Source organism: Cucumis sativus, chromosome 2, assembly GCF_000004075.3.
Source record: "Cucumis sativus cultivar 9930 chromosome 2, Cucumber_9930_V3, whole genome shotgun sequence".
NCBI lineage: Eukaryota > Viridiplantae > Streptophyta > Magnoliopsida > Cucurbitales > Cucurbitaceae > Cucumis > Cucumis sativus.
Genome location: NC_026656.2, coordinates 14,621,195 through 14,644,336, shown reverse-complemented (window position 1 = coordinate 14,644,336; position 23,142 = coordinate 14,621,195). Strand labels below are relative to the sequence as shown.

The 23,142-nt window shown below is 31.7% G+C and overlaps 3 protein-coding genes across 4 annotated transcripts; 2 read left to right on the top strand and 1 right to left on the bottom strand.

Moving 5' to 3' along the window:
- The first annotated feature begins 1,780 nt into the window (after positions 1–1,780).
- LOC101210046 (UPF0496 protein At2g18630) lies at positions 1,781–4,083 on the top strand. 2 transcript variants are annotated; one of them, XM_004148395.3, is made up of 2 exons: positions 1,781–2,174; positions 2,476–4,083. In XM_004148395.3, exon 2 carries the CDS (start codon positions 2,495–2,497, stop codon positions 3,629–3,631), a length of 1,137 nt encoding a protein of 378 aa, XP_004148443.1. In that variant the 5' UTR covers positions 1,781–2,174; positions 2,476–2,494; the 3' UTR covers positions 3,632–4,083. The 2 variants fall into 2 exon arrangements, with proteins under 2 accessions (XP_004148443.1, XP_011649380.1); XM_011651078.2 differs by having other exon boundaries at positions 1,782–2,174; positions 2,488–4,083.
- An 8,637-nt stretch (positions 4,084–12,720) lies between these two features.
- Positions 12,721–15,531, top strand: LOC101216984 (pectinesterase). The gene is made up of 3 exons (XM_004148422.2): positions 12,721–13,444; positions 14,151–14,408; positions 14,587–15,531. Exons 1-3 carry the CDS (start codon positions 12,727–12,729, stop codon positions 15,273–15,275), a joined length of 1,665 nt encoding a protein of 554 aa, XP_004148470.1. The 5' UTR covers positions 12,721–12,726; the 3' UTR covers positions 15,276–15,531.
- A 2,105-nt stretch (positions 15,532–17,636) lies between these two features.
- LOC101209799 (geranylgeranyl pyrophosphate synthase, chloroplastic) lies at positions 17,637–19,365 on the bottom strand. The gene has a single exon (XM_031881238.1). It carries the CDS (start codon positions 19,034–19,036, stop codon positions 17,945–17,947), a length of 1,092 nt encoding a protein of 363 aa, XP_031737098.1. The 5' UTR covers positions 19,037–19,365; the 3' UTR covers positions 17,637–17,944.
- Positions 19,366–23,142: the final 3,777 nt, after the last annotated feature.

Genomic DNA, 23,142 nt, shown 5'->3' with positions numbered 1-23,142 from the left:
ATATTTTCTCTAACATAAATTTATAATAGATTAATAAATTTTATAATTTGTCAAATAAAAATTATAAAAACACAATACATTGTTTTAAAAAATTTATTGTGTGATATATTCATATTTCTATATATAAATTTATTCACATAACGAAGGCAAACAAATTGGTATATGGTCGAATCTCGTCCTCTCCAGCGTACTAATTAAAAATACACTTAAGCTTTAAATTCAAATTGAAGATATAAGCAATGATGAATCCAGAAAATTTATTGATCTTTATAGTTTAGTTAAAAAATATATATAGTGTTTCATAACATATATAGTGTCTCATAACTATTTTACTTTTCTTCAAAGGAGACGATGACTTCGTCGATTTTCTTTTAAAATATTTCTCAAGTTAGATTTTAAATTAAAATTACAATAACATATTGTAACGAAAATAAATTAAGAAGACGTTGACATATAACAAAAATATAACTTAAACAACCCAACAAGAATTAATAAAATAGGTATAAAAATGAACTAATAATAATAATAATAAAAAAGAATGATTTGAAATATGAAAACCAAATGATAAAAATAAAATAACAAACTTCATAAAAGAAGAAAATAAATTAAAAAACCTACCTCATAAATTTGAAGAATGTTTGAAAGGAAATGTTGAAGTTTTATTAAAATAAAAAAATAATAAAATGAATAGGGGTAAAGGGAAGATTATATTGATGATATTTGAACTCAAATTGGAAGAAAGGTTAACAAGCAGCCGAGTAACCACTAAGCTAACTATAAATATTAAAATTAAAATAGTTTTTTTTATACTAAAATTTGGATAATTTTTTAAATATATATTATATAAAGACGATAAAGTTGAGGAGCCCCTAAACTTATGCTAAAGGTATGGGTGTATACCAATAAAGTTGTAAGTTGCATGTAGACACGCTGTCATCAAGAAAATCCTTATTTCTAGTAATTTACAAAACTAATTAAATTCCAAAACATTTAGTTGTGATATTTAACTAAGTTAATGTAATATATGCAGTGGGGTGTTATTGCTTTGGCTATTTAACTAATTTAGCATTAATATTAATGGTAATGTTTAAGAAATCAAACGGTAGTCTTTAGGTTTCTTTTTTAATGTATTTTTAGAAAATTGTGTTTTTCTTAACTAATGACGTTAATGTAATAAATAGAAATTTAAAAGGGTATATTATTCTAAAAATGTTTGTTTAGAATCTTAGCTTTTCATATGTTATAGATAAGAATGATGGAAATAAGTTCATGTTATACCATAATCTAAAGAATGGATCCCATTTGATTATGTTTATTGTTTTTTACTTACATTTTGTAATCGTAATGAACTATAAGAGTCACCTTCAAATATTGTAATCAAAATGCTTAATCTAATTGAGGAACAAATGCTTTTATCATTTATCATTTGTAAATATTGTGAAAATTATGAATTTGTCACATTTATGGTTATCTTTAGAATTATCACTAGTGGGTCATTTTATCATTATTTTTAGGATTATGACTGCAGTTTCAACAAATGTATTCATAATTGTAAGTAAATGTGATAAAAAGAAAGTTCATTTTAGAAAATAACTTATTTAATTTTTCTTATTCATTACACATTGCATAAATAGTTTGAATAGTTAGCTATCATCAACAATCTTCTTACAAAAAAGAATTAAAATATCAATCAAATTCCACTAGGATAAGGCATTTTCATTATCAATTCAAACTGAATTGTTACTACATGAAGTCCTGAAAGTCCATGGAAGAGTAAGTCGAAGTCCCGGAAATTTCAAGGAAGAGTCCTCGATACTTCCTAAGAAGCAACAGCAGAACAAAAAAAAAATAGGAAGAAATTTCAATGAAAAAAGGGTAAAAGAAAATTCAACAAAAAGAAAATTCAACGGCGCGTGATTTAGAAGACCAATGGATTGATAATTATTCATATGTGACTGTTGACCATTGCTCCATTTTCATTAGGTCTTCTTTCATTTTCTTTCACCATGTTCGTGGCCGAGATCCTCTCCTTCTTCCCATTCTTGTGAGATTTTTTATAGTTCTGATCATTCTGATCTTTTTCTGTTTTGGGTACTTACTGGATTTCCTCGTTTCCCTCTTGGATTGGTCATCTGTGTTTTGTTGGATCTTTTCGATTCTTCATTCGAATTGAGGTATCGTGTTCCTTTTGAATTAATGGCGGCTGTTCTTTTACTTTTAAACTGATTTTTTTGGGATTTTTATACTTTCCCCCCTTCTGTTTGACTGAAAATCTGTGATGGGGTTTGGCAATTCTTTATTCTCTTAGATCTTGTAACCTTGATTGCTCCACTAGAAGTTCTGATTTTTAGATTCGAGCTTGTTCTTGTATTATCTGAAACAGAGAGTAGTGAAAAAGTGAAGATTTTACTTTTTGTTTTTTCCTGTGTTTCTGAAGACCCAACTGGAGAAACTTGTTGATTTTGTTTGTTTTAGTCAAAATTATAGTCTGGAAATGATGGGAGGACAATCTAGCAAAAGCAAATCAGGTGGTGGGGATGTTTCTTTTCCTCCACTTCCCATCAACGATGCTCGCTATGCAGCTGCCCTTAGTTCATATGAAGCCGAGTGTTTAGAAAATCCAGATTTGAAATCCTTTGATGTTCAAGTGCACGAAAGGACGAGCCGAGCTCTCAATTCACTGGCTGGTGGAGTTGCCGTTGGCTCGTTGTCAATGGATGCACTTATGGAGGTCACTGACTTCTTACTGGAAATGAATGGAGATGCTGTCAAGATTATCCTTAAAAGTAAAGAGGATGTGTGGAACAAAGGGTTGTTTAGTCTTGTGGAGGCATTCTTTGATAACAGTCTCAAAGTGTTAGAATTCAGTAAGGCATTGGAGGAGAGTTTACGACGTACTCGAGACAGCCAGTTCATCATTAAACTTGCTGTTAAAAAGTTTGAGAGTGATGAGAATGGAGATAATGGTGAGAGATATGTTAAAACGTTTGAAGACTTGAAGAAATTTCAGGAGGCTGGGGATCCATTTGGTGAGGAGTTCGTTACATTATTCCGGTCCTTGTACAAAGAGCATTTATCTATGTTCAAGAAATTGCAACATCAAAAGAAGAAGCTTGACAAGAAATATTCGACCATGGAAACATGGAAGACAGTGTCGAATGTCATTTTGGTTACTGCATTTGCCTCCGTACTGATATTTTCGGTCGTAGCAGCTGCAATGTCTGCACCTCCCGTGGTGATTGCATTGGGTGCTGCACTAGCTGTTCCAATGGGTCCAGTTGGGAAATGGTGTAACACACTGTGGAATCGATACTTGAACAGCATTAAAGTAGAGAAGCAACTTCTGAGCTCTATGGAAGGTCACAGTTTCATAATTCTAAAGGACTTCGAGAACATTAGATTACTTGTGCGCAGATTATCGATTCAGTTAGGTTCGTTATTGCAGAATGCCAATCTTGGCATTAGGGAGCAGGGCGCTATGCAGCTTGTAATAGATGAAATCAAGAAAAACCTTGAAGGTTTTGATGAGACCATTGAGAAATTGAGTGCACATGCTACTAAATGCAGCACAGATGTAACAAAGGCTAGAGAAGTCATTCTTCAGAAAATAGCAAGGCAATCTAACAGCTGATAACACAACACCTTCAATCAGATTTGCTTCTACGGCTCATCAGTTGATTTTGCCCATATGCTAACTCGGTTGGCATCGAAAAAATAGCGAGAGAAGAGATAGACTAAGATGGGCCATAAATTAGTCAGACACTACTCTTCTTAGACCTGAAAGATTGGGAATCGTGTCAAGGTGAAATCGCACGCTTGATTGATATTTATTTATGATAAGCTTTAAACATTGTTAGGAAAGATTTGGAAGGATTTAGTTTCTTCTTTATCTCTTCTTTCTATTGATGTCATGTATGTAAACTGTCACCAAGGTTACACCAAGAGGTGTGGGAATGAATGTATAATAACTTAATCTCTTTATTGTTCTCTTTTGAGAAATATGTGGACTAATTCCACCCACTCATTATGAACATACTCTGCTGGTTAATACCATAGGAAGTTTGTGCATCAACATTACTGTAATGTCTGAAAATCAGAGGTTTTGAATGTAGTAATGGGAGTAGTGTTAGATTTCTCTCTATGTATCATGATAGAACTTGTTTGGATTGGTTTAGGTTCAAATAAATTGATTAAGAGAAGCTAACAGGAGTTTGTTCCAACTAACATCTATATGTAATAGCAAGTGCATAGATTGAATCAATAAAGAGAAATCAATCTTTCAATAGATTGAATCGAATATATGAATTTATCTTTATTAAATTGGGTCAACCTATGTACCATCATCTTGTAGGAGTTGTATTCGGATTGGTCATCCAATAGAGGAACACATTTGAAGCAATAAACAAAGGTTTAATTGGCGAATTTTTGTCACGATGGTCAACCAAACAAAAGTAATTATGTGTACTCAACGAAGTTCAAATTGTAGCAGTGTTTAACCACAGACACAAAATCACGAGAAGGTAGCTTTCAGTTTTTTGGAAGTCCATTTTGAAACCCTTCAAATGAACTCCATGTAGACATGGTCTTCTTTAAGTTTGGGGCATGATATTATGTAAAGTGTGTTGCTGGCTTTCTTTCTTTTGGGAGGGAGCTACTCCTTGAAATAGGCCAAGTAGTCACGGTTATACACGACACTCGTGGTTTGTCGCTATGTCAACAATTAGCTTAAAGAAACAAGTATCAATCCAACCAAAACAATTCTTATAGAAACTTCATTACTATGTTTGATAAAATCTATAATACTATTTATAAAAATAATTTTTTTAATAAAAAATTTATAAAGAACCCAAATTTATAATTTAATCTTAATTAATCTTACAAAGGAGGAGATGAGTTTTGTTTAAAATATTTAATTGAGGGTGGCATGTGATTGAGATTTTATTAAGCATAAATTTTGAATATGATAGACTTTTACAAACTTGAAAAATGAATATTGAATATGTGACCTATATTTTGAAAGTCTTACCATATGGGCCGTCCAAAAAGGGTGTTAAAAAAAAAACTGGTAATCCAATAAATTTGAATTATCCTATTCAAATCGTAAGTTTTGTGTTGGTTAGAAAATTGAATCGAGTCATTAGTTCGAGTAAGTAAGGGATAAGGTTGACCTAACTAGATCTGGTTATGCATATAATATACATAAAAAAAATCTTAAAACCTAAATTATTTTCGTCACACGCCCAATCCAGTTGTCCACACCCTTGAAGACTTTGCCAATTCTTAAAGCCAATGTCAAAATTCTGCCGCCCTTTAGTTCAGTCCAACCCTAGTTGCCTTGCACACCACACCCTTACCGTCGGTCTTTAGTTCAGCTTCCTCCCCGCTACCCCTTTTTCACAGTTTAAGTTGTTTTAAGGGTAGTCTTCAGTCGCCTTAGTTGCTGGAGATTTTCTTACGTTCTAAGGGTAGGGATGGAGAAGCTTTAGTTGCACTTAAATAAGTGGTTAAAGGAGAGGAAGAAGCTGCCGAGGAGAAGAAGCTCTCCCTAAAAAAGTAGGAAAATTGCTGCAAAAGTTGAAGAAGAGGGAGCTTCATCCCTTTGTTTTGCTTAAGCTTATTAAATATTTTGAAGGGTAATTATAATGAATGACTATTTGAAAAATAATAATTAAGAATATAGCAACATTTTAAAAAAATTGTAAATATATTAAAATTATCGCTGATAGACTTGTATTACTCATAGACTCGTATGATTTATCGGTGATAGACCAATTTTTATAACATTGTCTATCAGTGATAGACTCTATCATTGATAGAATTTGACAAATTTTGCTATATTTGCAATTTTAAACAAATATTGCTATATACTTAATTATTTTGAATTTAATTGCTAAATTTGCATCTATCCCCTTTTGAATTTGTTAAATTTGTGGTGTTGAAATTTGTTGAATACATGGGGTTGAAATTGTTTTTGTGTTCAGAACCAAATTTGATTTTGTCGAATTTGCGATGTTGAAATTATAGAGATGAAAAAACAACAACCGCCAACCCAACTTGGTTTGGATTTTTTTGGATTGGGTTGACCTTATAGTTCATTTTTTGCCAACTCAAATACTTTTGTTGGACCATATTTTTCCTCCAAACCAGCTTATGTACACCCGTACGTCCAATTATGAAAACAACCATAACTTAGATTACCTATATAAATATGTTAGAGACTAAAGAGGTATGTAAACATAATTGGAGTCTCTCACTTTTATTATATTAAAAGGATAACAATAATAAATAAATATGGAGGCCAAATCCAAGTTGGTCTCTACTATATTCTTCAAAATTAAACTTATACACTTGTCAAGGTTGATTCATAAAATTAATTAGGCAAATACTTTTACTAGTTAGTTAGCTTCATTATTAGTCAATAAATGTTTATTAGTAGATTTTTTAGTTTCTTATACTAGTGGCCATGTGGGAAAGCTAATCCCTAGGTCAAGTAAAAAAAAAAAAATTACAAAACAAAAACCAAGTTTAGTCAAAGTTTGTTCTTTCAATTATTATTTAATCCTCATATGCCTAATAATTAATGAAACATTTCTATTCCTCTTTTAGGATGTGAGTTATGAGTGCAACCAAAGTTGGCAAAAAGGAAGCCAATAGAGAGGCAACAAAATGCATACATGTGGGCTAAATTGTGCTTCTTTGTTTATCTTCTTATTAAGGTTTTAAGTCATAACATTTATTTCTAATTTAAATTCAAAAGGTTTACAAAGTCACACAATAAATAAATAATTCAACTACATTTGAATTGACTTTGTTAGATTATTTAGGTTTTCTTTTTTCTCTTTGAAACAAATTGGGTCAAACATTAATTCTATCATTACTTTAATTTGTTCTTTTAAATATGGTTTAGAGTTACAAAATTAAGCATGAAGGAAGCATCTCTTGCCTTTTCATATTAGCACATGCTTAATCTTCAAATCTTCTAGGGTTTTTCTTTAACTTTTGTGCTTCTTTCATTTTTTTAATCTATCATGTGTTTGACTTTTTTTTAATCTTTTTTTTTTTTTCCTTTTCTTAGTGAACATAAACCAATAAACTTACTCAAAAGTAAAAAAGACTTATCTTTATTTACAAGATTGACAACCACTCAAAAAGAAAAAAAATAATAGTCCTTTATAACTTAGAACATGTCTTTAGATTACGCTTATAACACCCAAAGCTCAGAATTCAGAGTTCGAATTCTCGACATTCTTATGCGACTTAACAACATCATTCTTACTTGTCTTAAAGACTTATTAGAATGAAAGTGTCTCCACAAACCAACACAAGTACGCACGCGTAACTTTGGAGTTTCTACATGATTGAGCCACTGAAAAGGAATGTATATCTTGTTGGTATATGTATTAACTTTCAATTCTTCTAAGTCTTTCTTAACCTTACTTTCATGTGCTCCAGATCCCTCTCATTCAGATATAATATCGGTCATTCATGTCCCCTACTAAACTCAAGGCATTACAACACCCAACAAACCAAACCACATATTCCCATGTTTCGAGGACTACTAATGCGTGGTGGAAGGAATGAATCTCCATCAAATAAGCCAAACCCTAAGAACGGTACCTTATCAAAGAAGATGCTTTACCAAGAGAAGTTCATATTCTTAGAATTAAACTCATGAGTTCAAAAGTTTAAAAAGTTGATAAGGTATAAAATTAATGTTTTTAGTATAATATAAGACTCACAAACTCGTTGAGCCATTAACAAAAAGTGAAGTTTCCAACTACTTATTAGGCCAAACACACCCGAACGTGTGGATGTATAATATTAAATATATGTTGAAAATAAATATACTTAGGTCCATCATAGGCTCACCAATATATGTACACTCTACCAAATTATCTAATCATAATTCGTCATGTGTCATATTCCTCTTACTTCTTTTTTGTCTTTTTCCCTGAAATGCGTCTCTACTGACCCATGTCTTTTGTTGTTTTCTGTCTGTCCCCTCTCTGATCGCCGTTTGTGAAAATTATATATATATATATATATATAAAAAGGGTAGAATGTATCTCTAAAAAAAACCATCCATTTTACCTAAATTCTTTTAAACCCACCCATTTTCTTCAATTTTATTTCAAAACAACTCCAATTATCCAAATAGCCATTTTTTAGCTATCGCTCACAACTCCCCAAAAGACGACCATTGAAAAAGGTTTGATTTTCATTATTCAATTGATTATAAGACGTCAAATACTTAATAATAATGCATACAAGTGCATGACAATCACTAACTTTTTTATATTTTATTATAAAAGAGCGAGGGGCCGTTTGGTCCTCAAATTATAAAGGAGTGAAGTGAGCTATTTTAGTCCACCCCATATTTGTCCTAATGATTATCACAATTGTAGGATTAAGACTATTCTACTTTTTTCCTTATTTCTCCTATTATTCACTTCTTCATTTCACTATTGCTTACTTTCTCATTTCACTATTCCTCACTTCCCCAATTCAAACGGTAATAATCTGCACCCCAAACATAGACTATAATAACCACAAACTATTACAATTCACAGGCTATAATAACCACAAATTATAATAACTCACTCCACGCTCCAAACGTTTCCTATTTTTTTTTAGGATTTTTGGCAAAAAAAAAAAAAAAAACAACACAAACTTCAAAATTAATTTTATTTATTAATTTGTTTTTATTTATAGATTACATTTTAATTGATCATGTGTAAAAGTAGAAACTCTTCTCCCTTAAAAGAAGATAAATGGAAAATATCAAAATCTACTTTATGTACAATTTTAACAATTTTTTTATAGAAGTTATATATTTGAACTTAATTAATTTAAAGAATATTGGTTTAACATTTTTTTTGGCCGTTATTCTTATGCATGTTTTCATTGTTTGGCTTGTTTGTTTATAAACGTGTGATCGTATTAGCAAGTGGGGTGCCTTTCGATTAGAAAAGTGTGTATTGAAAGTTTTGAACTTAGGATTGTATGAGCCTTACCTTAATGTATTGTGATTAAAAAGCTTTATCTTTTGTGATTAAAAAGCTTTATCTTTTTTCATTAGAAGTTTGTTCTAGCTAGTCGGCAACGAAGCTTGGTTAGATTTGTTGTGAGGCAGGGGTTAATTTTTATATTGTATTGAGTAGATTTGAATAGAAGTTTAGGAAAAGCTTGCTTACGAAGGTGAGAGAATATCTCACACGATTAAGAAAGAGCTTGAATATGTACGTTATATCAAAGGAAGGAAATCTAATACAAAAGTTTGAAGAAGTGTTACCGCGTTGGAAGGGGAACCCAAGTCGAGTTGTTGTCCGTGAGTTACTCAAGAGAGAGTGATCTATTGATAAGTATTTTGTTGTAATGTCGAAATTACTTCATCAATTTAAAAATGGTTAAATATAGGTTAAAACATTAAATATAAAAAGAGAGGGAAATATTTAATAGACTCAATAGTTATTTTGTTTTAAGGAAAACCTATTGCTTGTTTGTGATCAGTTGCCACTATATATATATGTATATAATACACATGTACATGTATGGTTGTCTACTACTGTCACAAAATTATTTAAAGTTATGTTCAAACATTGTCTACACATCATTGAGGATTTAAATATCTAATCCCAATCAATACATGAAAGTTTGTACTTTACAAAATATCTCATTCAAAAATCACTTATTCTTAACCTACAAAGTTCACAATGAGTTAAGATACATATACCATATCAATTAAAAGGTAATATATAATTTTAACCTTCCATTTCAATATACACACACATATTGTAACTAAAAGAATATAACCATGAATTAAGAAAAAGGCATGCATGACCCTTTTTTGCACCATTTCTTGGCTGTTCATTGCGTCTCAACATTGACTCAATATTAAAGAGAAAACATCAAGTGCTCCCCTATAAAAATTAAAGTGTCCTTATGGTCATTTAAGGTGTGCTTCCTCATATGCCCACATCACAATTATTAATTATTTTGTGTTTTCATTATTACTATTTCCACTCAATCGTACATATCTAATTTTCATGCACATCTGTAACCTTAAAAAAGAATAGTAGTAATTATAGCATATATATATATATAACAACGTTATAAAAAAAATTACAAATATAGTCAAATCGATCAAAATCGATCGATCATCATTAATTGAAGTCTATTATAAACTTTGACATATTTGAACTTTTTTTAAATGTTTTTATACAGTATTTAATTATTATTTTTTAGATTATAATTATCCAAAAAAAATCATTAGCACTTTAAACTTTAGAAGATTTTCAGAAACACCTTCTCTTATGATGTGCATTTTTGGGTTAACTTAGACAAAAGTGTTTATAAACACATGAAAGAACCAATTCAAATGCATACACTATATGACTAATGACAAGAGTTTAGCTCAACTAACACGTGTACGTACTTGAAGACGTCCTGAATTTAATTCTCGTACTTGAAAAAGAAAAAGCACCCAACAACTTATGAAATGTAAGGGTGGAATGTTACACAGAGATGATCATCATTCATCAATACAAATAAAGAAGAATAAAGAAGAAAAATGTATGGGAGAAATTATTGGGGGCTATACGTGAACCCTTGTTATGATGGTCGTCGGTGTACAATACAAAAAACACGTTCTACATACAAAACTACAATTAACCTTAAGCTTTTATTTATTTATTCTCTCTTCTTACTTTCTTTTCTAATTAAATTAAATATTTTCTAATAATGATACTCTTTGAAATATCAAATAATAATAATAATGTGGTGGTGTAGCATAAGATTTTCCAAGATTATTCTCAATTCAAAATGTGATTGTGGTGATGATGAATGTTGTTTTGTGTCCATGTATGCAAAGAGGTATATGGAAACTAAGCAATTGGGCATCGAGCTGGTTGAGTATCTTTTTCTCCTTTGGGTATGGTATGGCTACGTTGGTTTTTCTTATTCTTTCATTTTACCACATTTCGAGTGTATACTTAATAATAATGGAGGGATTTGCAATTGTAAATATATTTTTTTATATATAGTATACAATATTCTTAATTCAGGCAATAATAACAAAAATTTTGTTCTAATTTAATCTCTCTTGAATTCTCATCCAACCACACCTACAAATAATGTGTCAATTATAACAAATACTAGATCATATTAATTTCAACTTCTAACCCATATATTACTTTAATAGGTTTCTTACATACAACAAAGCTATTGATTTATAATTGAATTATGATAGTTTGTGTTTAGTATGTGAATATTCTTTTAATTTTGGATTATAATAGTATGTGTTTGATGAGAAAATTAATAGTAAATATTGTAATGTTACAAATAATGAAAAATGATAAATGTAAAATAGTAAAAACGTATTGTGGTACATGAGAGGTTTTGAAAGAGTGTTCATTATAGTTAATTGAAAACTTTTAAACAATATTATGAGCTGCAGCAAAATGTAGTTAATTATAGTAATTTTTTTCTTGAACGACTCTTTTTAATTTAGGTTAAGATAACCATTTTAGGGTTCGATTTGATTGACTTAAGAAAAAAATATTTGTCAAGAAATTCATTTTTGTTTAAACTAAAATAATAAAAAAAAGTAAATAAACTAAAAAGATTCTAAATTAAAATTTATATGAAAAATTAGTCAGGTTAGAATTGAACAAATTTCACACAATTAGTGAATTGTAAACCTAACTTAGTAGTATAGCATGATCTTCATCCTCAAAGGTTAGAAATTAAACTCTTCATCCAAAACAAAATTAATGAAATATAATTATCAAAATAATACTAGATGAAGGGAAGATGTATCTATTGGTTGAAAATGCAATCAAAATTTTCAAGTTAGCAAAACGAGAAGTATGTATTATGCATGTCATGTGAATATAAATCTCCAACAACTCGAAACATTTTTTTACTTGAAACTTTTATATTTCTACGTGAAACTAAAACTAAAATCATGCAAAGTCGAAAATATATGTTATATGATTGTAAAGATACATGAATAAAAGCCATAAAAAGGATTGTGTATATGAGAGATGTAATTAGTTGGGTTGGCAACAGCCATATGATTGAAGGGGTTGACAATCAAATAGGCCTTTGTGTATGCAACTAAACAATATTATATATTATTCAATATTCCCAATATATATATAACATATATACTTGCATCCACGTTTGCTTCACAAATACAATAATACATCCTTCTATATCAAATATTCTCAAATGTAATTGCCATTATAACTGCCATCAAAATTCATTTGTTTATGAAAATTTTAAGTGTTAAATAGATCATCCAGTTATAAGTTTTACACCATGTATATTTGTCGAACGAATTTTAAAGTTTAAAGTTTATATTGATACAATAACTGGTTCATAGTCTTAATTAATACAACTTTAAAGTTTTGTAATATAAATTGATATTTTTTGTCTAAATATGTATACATTTTTATCAATTTTAGAGGTTGAACTCTTCATCCGTTTATTAATTTACTTAAAAAAAATAAACATTAGACAACTGCATATTTCATGTATTGGAGTATATATTAAAATGAATTCATAGATAATGTTTCTATCTAGGTATTGTTACTAAGCAAAACTAATCAACTTGATTAAAAAAGAATATGAATTCTTCATATTCACGTGGGGAAGGCAAACTTTATCCCTATAAATAAGCTATACATGAAACTTAAACCCAAGCCTAGAAAGCATACATACACCATGGTTTCTTCAAACCCCATCTCTCTTCTCACATTTCTCACTCTCCTCTTCCTCCTCTCTCCCTCGTCCTCGGCCGCCCCAACGGCGGACATTTGCCAATCCACTACCTCCCCACCCTTCTGCAACTCCTTCCTTCCTAAGTCTCCAGACTCCATCCACTCTCATTGTCGCTTCACTCTTCACCAAGCCCTCGCCCATGCACGAACCTTCCTGTCACTCGTCAACGCCCAACTCAACCTCTTACCCTCCCTCTCTGCCCTCCACGATTGTCGTTGCCTGGCGGAAGCCAACCTCGACTTCTTATTCCAAACTTTCTCCATAGTCAACTCCACTACCACGACGCTTCCCTATTACGATGCCCACGAGATGTTATCTTTGATAAGCGCAATTATCACTAACGTAGACACTTGTTATGAAGGGTTGGCGAGTTTAAACTCAGCCGTGGGCTTGGTTGATAAGGTGTTGGAAGCTATCTCTTTTGATAAGAAGCTATATAGTCTGTACCTGTCACTGTTCAAAATGGGTTGGGTTTCTAAGGACTTGAAGGCTCCTACGTTCCCAAAAATGAACCATTTTGGGGCTGGGAAAGGGCAGTTGAAGCTTAAAATGTCGCCCAAAGACCGTGCTTATTATGAGCGCTTGGTCCATAGGAACAAGCCGCCGGGTGCTAGAAGGCTTCTTCAAACCAATTACCAAGATGATGGAATTGTGGTCAATGGTAATAAACCCTTCATTATTCCATTTCAAATATTTTTACTAAATTACAAAACTACCCTTATTTACAAAATCTATCATTAATTTTTTGAAATAATTAATATATCACATAGAATTTTGAAAAAATATTTTTTCCATCACTCCTTTTAGTCTTCCTTTGGACTCTATTTTTCAAAATCATATGCATTTAGTTTTTTCTCTATCTTTCAAAATTTACACTTTAAAAATTGTTTTTTTTCTTTAAATCGACTAATATTAATGTCTATTAATTAATATAAAATTATTTTAATTTTTAATTTATTTTGAAAGGTATTGTAATAGAACTCGAACCACCTCTTATGTTTGAGTACAGGTAGATGTTAGTTGAGTTGAAATCACTTTTAGTAAAATTTGAATTTTCAACCGTGATGAATTAATAATTTTAATTTTTTTCAATTAATTAATAGACATTACCGCTAAAGATGACAAGTCCATATTTAGTGGGAAAAAATGGGGACTAAAAATGTAAATTTGAAACCTTAAAATTAAATTTGCACAAAATAAGAATAAAATTATATAAGATTTTGAAATGAATGGACTAATTAGTTAAATTGAAACTAATCTTCAAACTTGAAAACTAAATAAAAACTATATAGAATCAAAATATATTTTTCCCTCAAGACTACTTTTGGAACATGGATTTCTTCTATATTAATTATTTTGTTCAATAGGCATTGTTGGTGTGGATCAAAATGGAATGTACGACTTCACAAATATCACAGCCGCCATTGCTGCAGCTCCCAACAAGACCACCGTCGCTAAGGGATACTTCTTGATCTTCGTCGCCGCTGGCATTTACAACGAGACCGTTTTGGTTCCTAAAGAAAAAAGATACGTTCTGTTGATCGGAGAAGGTAACAACCAAACCATCATCACCGGCAACAAAAACGTCGTTGATGGCTCAACCACTTTCAATAGCGCAACAGTTGGTGAGCTCCTCAAAAACCCTACTCATAACTATAATTTAGGGTGTTTTCCAATACAAAAAAAGACGTTAATGTCACTGTTAATATATATATATATATATATATATATATATATCAGTTACATGTGTTAATATATATCAATTAACAAATCTAATGATACACAAATCACTATTATCTGCAGCTGTGGAGGGAACGGGGTTCTTGGGGGTGAACCTAACGATCACCAACACAGCTGGATCTGCCAAACATCAAGCAGTTGCGCTGCGAGTGAGCGCCGACAACGTGACGTTATACAACTGCATATTCGAAGGCTATCAAGACACCCTCTACACGCACTCCCTCCGTCAATTCTATAGAGAATGTGACGTCTACGGTACCGTCGATTTCATCTTCGGTAACGCTGCCGTCGTTTTACAAAACTGTAACATCTACGCCCGCCTCCCGATGAGTGGCCAGTTCAACGCCCTCACAGCGCAAGGCCGAACCGACCCTAATCAAAACACGGGAACCTCGATCCACAATTGCACCATCAAGGCGACGCCAGAGCTCGCGGCAAGCCCGGCCACGAAGAGCTACTTAGGGCGGCCGTGGAAGCAATATTCTCGAACAGTTTATATGCAATCATTTATTGATTCTTTTATTGATCCTGTAGGGTGGAAGGAGTGGGACGGCACTTTGAATTTGAACACTTCTTATTATGCTGAGTTTAATAACTCCGGGCCGGGCTGCGACACTTCACAGCGGGCTTCGTGGGCGGTTGGTGTCATTAACGCCACCGTTGCTAGTAACTTCACGGTGTCTCAATTATTGGCCGGAGATAAATGGCTGCCGCCCACCGAGGTGCCTTACACCGGTGGTTTGATATCATAAACAACTAAACCAGATTTAATCAATCGATTTCCTTATGATTGGATTTTAATTTGATGTATTACTGAATTTTGTTTTAAAGGTGGTGGATGATTTATGTATACTTCTACTATTAATATCTATATATATATATTCATTTTATGTTCTTTTTACTTTTCAAATTGTAATAATGCAATTAGTGTTTTTATATCTATGATCTTTGGCTTCTTAAAAAATGTTGTATGTCTTATTTATTGGAGGTTTTAGTTACTTTATATTGGCTCTTAGTTTGTTTATATGTGTCTCTTCATTTCTATTATATTCATTTCTGTTTTGAGTTCAAAACAAATGAGATATCAAATAGCCACAAATTTGAACATTTGGATGAAATTCTTCATGGTTCCTATATCGAAAATGTTTGTCATTGTTTATATGTGGTTCGTGGTGATTTGAATGATGAGGAACTAGATAATAGAATCTCAATACTGGTGTGTAATGTTTGGTCGAACATGCTTGTGCTGGTGCATGGTCTGCTTGTGTTAATAGGAAGAATGTTGAGGTCAATTGTCTAGCTAAACTTGCAACGAAAGTTTATTCTTTTTTCTAGCTAAACGTGCATTGTGCACTTGTCAATTGCAAATGTATGAATATATGATCCTTTGAACCACTATCTAGATCTCATCTTAAATCATCTATTCTTCCAAAAGCTTAATCTACTGGATGAAGATAAATTTAATATAATATTACACACTATTCCACCTCTTATCGAAAGAAAAGCTCAATGCTTGACTTTTAGTCATAAATATACTAAAACAATTCTTTTACTTGGTACAACTTATCTATATGCATCTCAACTTTAATCATAAAACGAACAAATATTTTTTAAAAAAAGTGATGTATTTCAAGTTGGACTTAATTTCTCAAAAATGAATTTTTGATCTATTCTCAGCTCGAGAATGACTATTTATTGATGAATTGTATGTGGTAGTTACAATCGGTTTTGATAGTTTGGGTATAATTAATCAACTTTAAACAACCTATTAGTTTCAACTAACAACAGAATATATCAGACTAACTATCTAACTACAACAAAACTGACTATCTTATTACATCAAAAAGTATAACAATTTGTGATTGAACACTCGAGTGTAATCCAAAAAATGTGTTAAAAAACAAAAACAGAAAACTAGTTTCGCTGTAAAAGAATAGCCAATAAGGAAGGTGTTGCAATGATCATGAGTTTTGTTAATGATTTAATTACAAAGTAGATAAAAGTGAGAGAGATAGATAAGGAAACAATTGAGGGAGATAGTTAGTTACCTTCATCATTCCACATTTATTAGGAACTATACAAACTTGTATAGGACTAACCTAAGAACAATATTTGATTTCATGTATTTAACAATTTCAACAACCTTTTTCTTAGTAGGGTCCAGTCTCCTTTGGTGTTCTACTAAATGGACCATAGGTATCTTCCCCCAAGATTCTATATGCATATCTTAACAAAACCAACTAATACCTTTAAAATCATTGATAGACCAACCTGAGGTGGCCTTATCTTCACACATAAGACTCAACAAATTTTCTTTTTGTACTTTACTTGAATCAGCAGATCAGATTATACATAATTCTAATATATACAACATCATTTACAAACTTAAGGCTTCACATTGAACACAGAAAACAAAACCAACAAGCAACCAAAAATTCACAAATCAGTTCTACACAAAAGCCAAACAATAATACATTTTGATTTAAGAAACACATCAGTTGTTGAGAGTTTGTGTTTGTTGCAAAGCACAGCATTATGGTAGATTAGAGCAAGACAAAAGGCTGGTGAACTGTACAACATCCACAATGCAGGCAACTTGTTCGTAAAAAGAACCAAACAAATAAAAGATACCAAACTAGAACATTCATTAGTCACTTTCCTCCTTAAAAAATCAAAGCAAAACTTGTTTGTTTTGTAGGGGCTAGCCATGTCGTCCATTCGACAAAACACGACGACATACCCCCTTTCACAAAGATGAGTTATGTTCAAAACAAGATTTAGAAGAGAAGATACAAACTGATAACTCATACTGCTCAAACCAATTGTATTCAACATAAGATCTATTCATTACACTCGCATACCTAATCGACAGTAAGAAGTACAAGCCTTATCTTCCCTTTAACAGCTTTGCTAGTCAAATTTACCAATAAAGAAGACATGGTTCAAAGAGCTACAACAAACGAGAAGTTAGAATTGAAGTAAAGGTAACAATAGTCGATCATAATAAGTTTGGAATGTCAGCATTTCCATAACATAAGCCCTGTACAAATAGCCATGTTTAAAGAAGAGCTAGCAATTGGAGAAAATGTTATAAACAAGCAAAGAATTGCTAATTGTGTAAATGGGTAACAGAGTTTGAAGTCTATTATTGCTATAATTACTTATACTTGACATAAAAGGGACTGTTTCAATACAAGAATACAGAGCTTTAAGAGCTTGTATCAGTGTGAGTACAACACTAAATGATACAAAAGGGTGGGTTGAACCAAAGAAGAAAAAAAAACTAAAACTACAGAGAAGAGCATAAGAATGGCACAGTACACAAACTCCAGAATCAAGAATTCAAGAAGGTATTTGTATCAAGCTCAAATTCAGATGCTCCAAGATTCAATTTCAGTACAAATCTAGCATAAAGACAGTATCAATTTTGCCTGTAAGCAATGTAATTAGCTAAAGCAATCAATGGAGCAGCTTTATCAGGATCAAACCCAGAGAGCTGTTCTTGAGCATCTCTGTTCAATTTTTGAGCAAATTCCCTCGACTTTTCAATGCCCATGAGTTTAGGATAAGTAACTTTATCAGCAACCAAATCCTTCCCGGCAGTTTTACCCAATTCATTTGAAGATTTTGTAACATCAAGAATATCATCCACAACCTGAAACAGCAATCCGATATACCTTGCGAAATTTCTCAGTTTTTCAACATCCTCGTTCGATCCGCCGCCGAGAATAGCCCCAAGAACCACCGCCGCTTCCAAAAGCGCGGCGGTTTTATGCAAATGGATGTACTCAAGCTGCTCAAGCCCAGCATCAGCCGCCCCTTCGGAATTAATATCAACAACTTGGCCGGCGACGAGCCCCTCAGCCCCGATCGACTTCGCCAGCTCTCCAATCGCCCGAACAATCCGCGGCGGCGATACGCCGATCGTCGATACAGCGATATGCTCAAAAGCGAATGCTAAAAGCGCATCACCTGCGAGAACAGCAACATCCTCGCCGAATACCTTGTGATTGGTGGGTTTTCCTCGGCGCAAATCGTCGTTATCCATACAAGGAAGATCGTCATGGATCAAAGACATTGTGTGAATCATCTCAACCGCGCAAGCCGCCGGCATCGCCATGGATTCATTCCCACCAACGAGTTCACACGCAGCAATACAAAGAACAGGGCGAACACGCTTCCCACCAGCCATTAAAGAGTACCGCATCGCTTCATGAATCCTCAATGGTTCTCGAAGAAAAACCGCAGCATCCAAAGCATGATTAACCGAAGCCCCTTTCTGAACCATATATTCCTTGAAATTGAAAGTGGGTTTTCCTTCTTCCTCCGTGAGTGTCTCTTCTTTGGTTAGCACTGCACAAATGGAGAGAGACGAAATTGAGGAAGTGGGTAACCTTCGTTTGGGGATAATAAAGGATTTCAAACCCCTTTTCAATGGATAACCAGTGGATCTAGAAGCTTGACTGAAAATGGAGCAGGATTGAAAGGAGGTACCTAAACTCATAGCACTCATTGTGGGGGGAGATTGAGGAACAAAAAAACGGAGACCCAGAATGAGAAATCAAGAGAAGAGTGTGAAGAGAAAGAGAAGAGAGTGAATGATAGGTGATAGAGTGGAGAATTTGAAGTGAAAGTGGGACATCAAGCCATGAAAGTGGAAAGAAATGGAGATGATGATGAATTGAATTGGAAGGAAAGGATTTTAGGGGAACCCAGCTGGAAACAAAGAGTGGAAATTGGATAGATTTTGGGATTTGGTATTTAGAAACAGAGGATTGGATGGATGACGTTCCCAACCCCCGTTGGGTTCTTCAGTACATTCCCCCACCCTACTTTATTGTGGCCAAAAATGGGGAGACATCCATATCATCATCATCTCACCAAACATAATACTTGTAGCATCACTACACTTTCATCCATTTAGCCCGATGAAGCCCTGCTTTTTCGAGTCGAGTCGAATCGATAGTTATAATAATATATGTTTGAGACATTTACTACTTTAATCTAGATCATAAAAGTTTAGAAGAAGAGAGGGTAAGTAGATATAGTAAACATTATAACAAATATTAAATAAAATAGATTTTAAATCCGTAAAAATTAGACTAATTAATTCATAAAATATATATATAAAAAATAAACTTTGGTTAGTGTGAAATGCAAATATTGATGAATGTGTAACATGTTTGATAAATAGGAGTGTTGATAAGTAAAAGCTATGGTTATGGTTGTACTTTGTTGCAAAATAAATTAGTCATTGAACTTGTAAGGATAACATCTTTATTTGATGGATGGCTAACCTAATTACTTTGAAATTAACAAAATGTATCAAATTGGAAAAATATTGAGTGGCTTTTATTATCGGAGATTATAGGTTTTGACACGGTTTGCTTTGATTCGTAATCATTCTAATTATACAAGTGATATAATACTTTGAGAGAGTGTATTTGTAATTAGGTCGAGAAAAGAAGTGTCTCATAAGACTGTGACAATTTTTTACATGGTAAAATTCTCTCTAGTGGGTTGTGGTTATTGTTTTCTTTTAATTTCTCTCCTTAATCGTGTAGTAGTAGTGGACAAAGTAATTGACACCTATTATTCTATAATTTGATTTATACGAGTGAACCTTATCAATATAGTAGATTCTAAAACCGAATGAGAAGATGCTCTTTGTAAATGTTGCTCTTTTTCGGTCACAATTCTAGATGGAAAGATATATTTTTGTCCGTGTTTTATCAACTTTAAATTCCTTATAAGATGGTTGTTTGATCTAGAAATATATTTAGTCAAGAATATTCTTCCTTGGCTTGTAGATTTATGTTTTTTGTTATTTGATGAGGCTAATTTTTTTTATTAAATAAATAAATGGATGCCATTTGATTAATTAAATATTTGGTGGTCTTTTATTCCTTACATATAAAACAAATAAAAGACCACCAAACATTTATAAAAACAATCTGATTATTTCAATGTCTATTGATAGAGAAAAGAAAATGATTTCAATATAGAAAGGGATGTATTGTCTATATATAAACAATTTGGGACACATTTGAAATCTTAATGGAAATTATAAAAACAAAAATAATTTCTTAAAAAAGTTAATAACAAAGACAGTAAAAATAACGTCTGCAAAGCTTAATTTTTCGAAATAAAATACTAAGGATACAAAAGAATGGTTTGTAGTGGGAACTATGTCACCTCTATTGTGCATTATTGGAAATTAATAGCAATATAGTTGATTAAAGAGAGTAAGGTAAATGGATAAGTATTTAAAGAAAGAAATGGATGATTGAATGGTCATTTTATTCAAGAAATAGGATGCCAACCACAACTCCACTTTACTAAGAAAGGAAAAACATCTTTTAGAAAACGATTGATTCTTTTAAAGATGCTTATAGTTAGGAGCACCATAGGTTGTATCTTATCGTGAACACACAAACGTGTTAGAATATTTAATCAATTTTATTGTAATAATCAAAATATGTTATGGACCACGTGTTGATATAGTAATATTATTTGGGTATTTAAATGGGATGATTAAAGTAACCTGTAATAAAATAGGTCCAATGGATTGTCATTGAGTATGGAATTTTATTGAGTAGATACCCAAACATACCCAATTACACTATTGGACAACATCGTCAAATTTTCTGGCAACGTTTAACGAAGAATATGGAAACTTAACTCAAAACTTAAAGATAAAAATGTAATATCTTGAAAATTAGAAACAAAATAGAAATTAATAAACTCAAATCTCGGAGGTAAAATGCTTAATATTTTGAAACTTAAGAACATTTGTGTATTTGCTAAAAAGAAAATATATATTTGAAATTTTATTATTTCTATTTGATGTTGACGAATCATAGCCATAAATTAGTAGCATTATTGAAAGACTATTAATTTTAAAAAATATACAACTTAGGTTAGATTAACGGACTTCTTGTAAATGTTTTAAATAGTAAAATTACTTAAAATATTTATAAGTATATCAAATAAATTTTTTTAAGAATTTACACTTGAGCAAAAGAATCACTAAAAACACAAACTCAACATTTTTTATTTTGTATCGTGATATCTTTGACATTTTTTTATCATTGTCAATTAGTAATAATAGATACTAAAAAGATAATCTAAAAAAGATGGAAAAAAATCTCTCCACTCTTTGTTTAGGAGAATCAATAACGTAAAAGTTAATAGTTAATATGAGATTTGGGTAATAGAAGAGAGTGCGCTTTTGGTCCGTTATTAACATATAGGTGACTTGAAATAGACTTTTAGGATTAAAATTTGTGGTTTGAAGTTAATGTAGAAGACTTGACCAAAAGACTTTTATAGTCGATTCAAAGCGATGTAGGTTCAAAAATAATGGCTCAAACGACTTTGCCCATAGAATTTTAATATTGACATGTTCAAATATGAACTAACTTAACTTGAACACTTCTCCATTGGTAAATGATCTACAAAGCTTGTTAAACAAGAGACAAGATATCAATGATAATATGAGGAAACAAATGAAATTCCATTATTATAAGTTTGTTTTGGGAAAAAAAAGTTTAATTAAATTGTCATGAGATATGCAATATTGTCATCGGTTGAAATTTTGTCACGTTAAATCAATGTCATCTACGATATGATTTGCTGATTTAAAAACCTGGTTATGGTTAAGATATATCTTTGACGTCAGAAAGTGACGTTAATATTTTTGTATTAATGGAAAAACATTGATAAACATTTTTCATTGAATTTTTTTTATTATCGTTAATATTCATATGTTTAAAAATAAAATTCAAAATTTTGAGTCATTCGTAGAGATGAAACATGTAGAAAGTCGAACAAGTGAAAGTCAACATTAATTGGAGAAGAAATAACACAACAAGAGATTAACAAAGGACCTCTTGAACCACTTGCTCTAATACCATTTTAATAGGTTTAGGTAAATTTTACAATTTTGGACAATCAACGTTCGAGTACAAATTAGAATTATAAAAATACGATGTCTTTTCACAAGAGAAATGAGTTGGGAATTATAAAAATGCCTCTTTTTGTAATCTATTATTATTATTACTAATGTCTTTTCCCAACATATTTAATTAAAAATTGGTTAAAGTAAGCGTTTCTTCACCATCTTACAAATTGAAGATTGAATCTAAAACATAACAACAAGTTCAAACACCAATAATCCTTGAAGAAAATCAACGAGAGATCCTCGAAAAAGATCATCAAACCCAAAAGTCGATCATCCAAAAAATCAATAAATTTAAAGATTGAATTTTATATACTCAAGAGAAAGCATGAGTGGATAAAAGTTAGAGATCGTATAGTTATATTACAATTCCATAAAATCAAATTCATTTCCACGAATTAAATTGAAACGGTATGATTGATTGTGAAACATTATTAAGTTTTAGAGTATTTACGAAATATTAGTTCTAGAGTAAACTAATTCTATAAATCAATCTTTCTATAAGTAAACTGGTAAACGTTTAATTTGCATAAATAATTATATAGCAATAGCATCTCAAAATTTTATAATAATAACTTTTTTTATTAAATTATTAGTCTCTAAACTCTCGAGATGTATTTATTTGATTCCAAAACTATTAGAAGTGTTCGAGAAGTAAT

Bases quoted from the DNA above. Each gene is read 5' to 3' on its own strand.
- LOC101210046 (XM_004148395.3), top strand. From the start codon at position 2,495: ATGATGGGAGGACAATCTAGCAAAAGCAAATCAGGTGGTGGGGATGTT.
- LOC101216984 (XM_004148422.2), top strand. From the start codon at position 12,727: ATGGTTTCTTCAAACCCCATCTCTCTTCTCACATTTCTCACTCTCCTC. The intron at 13,445-14,150 runs GTAATAAACCCT...TTTGTTCAATAG, and splicing joins TGATGGAATTGTGGTCAATG to GCATTGTTGGTGTGGATCAA. The intron at 14,409-14,586 runs GTGAGCTCCTCA...TATTATCTGCAG, and splicing joins TTTCAATAGCGCAACAGTTG to CTGTGGAGGGAACGGGGTTC.
- LOC101209799 (XM_031881238.1), bottom strand. From the start codon at position 19,036: ATGAGTGCTATGAGTTTAGGTACCTCCTTTCAATCCTGCTCCATTTTC.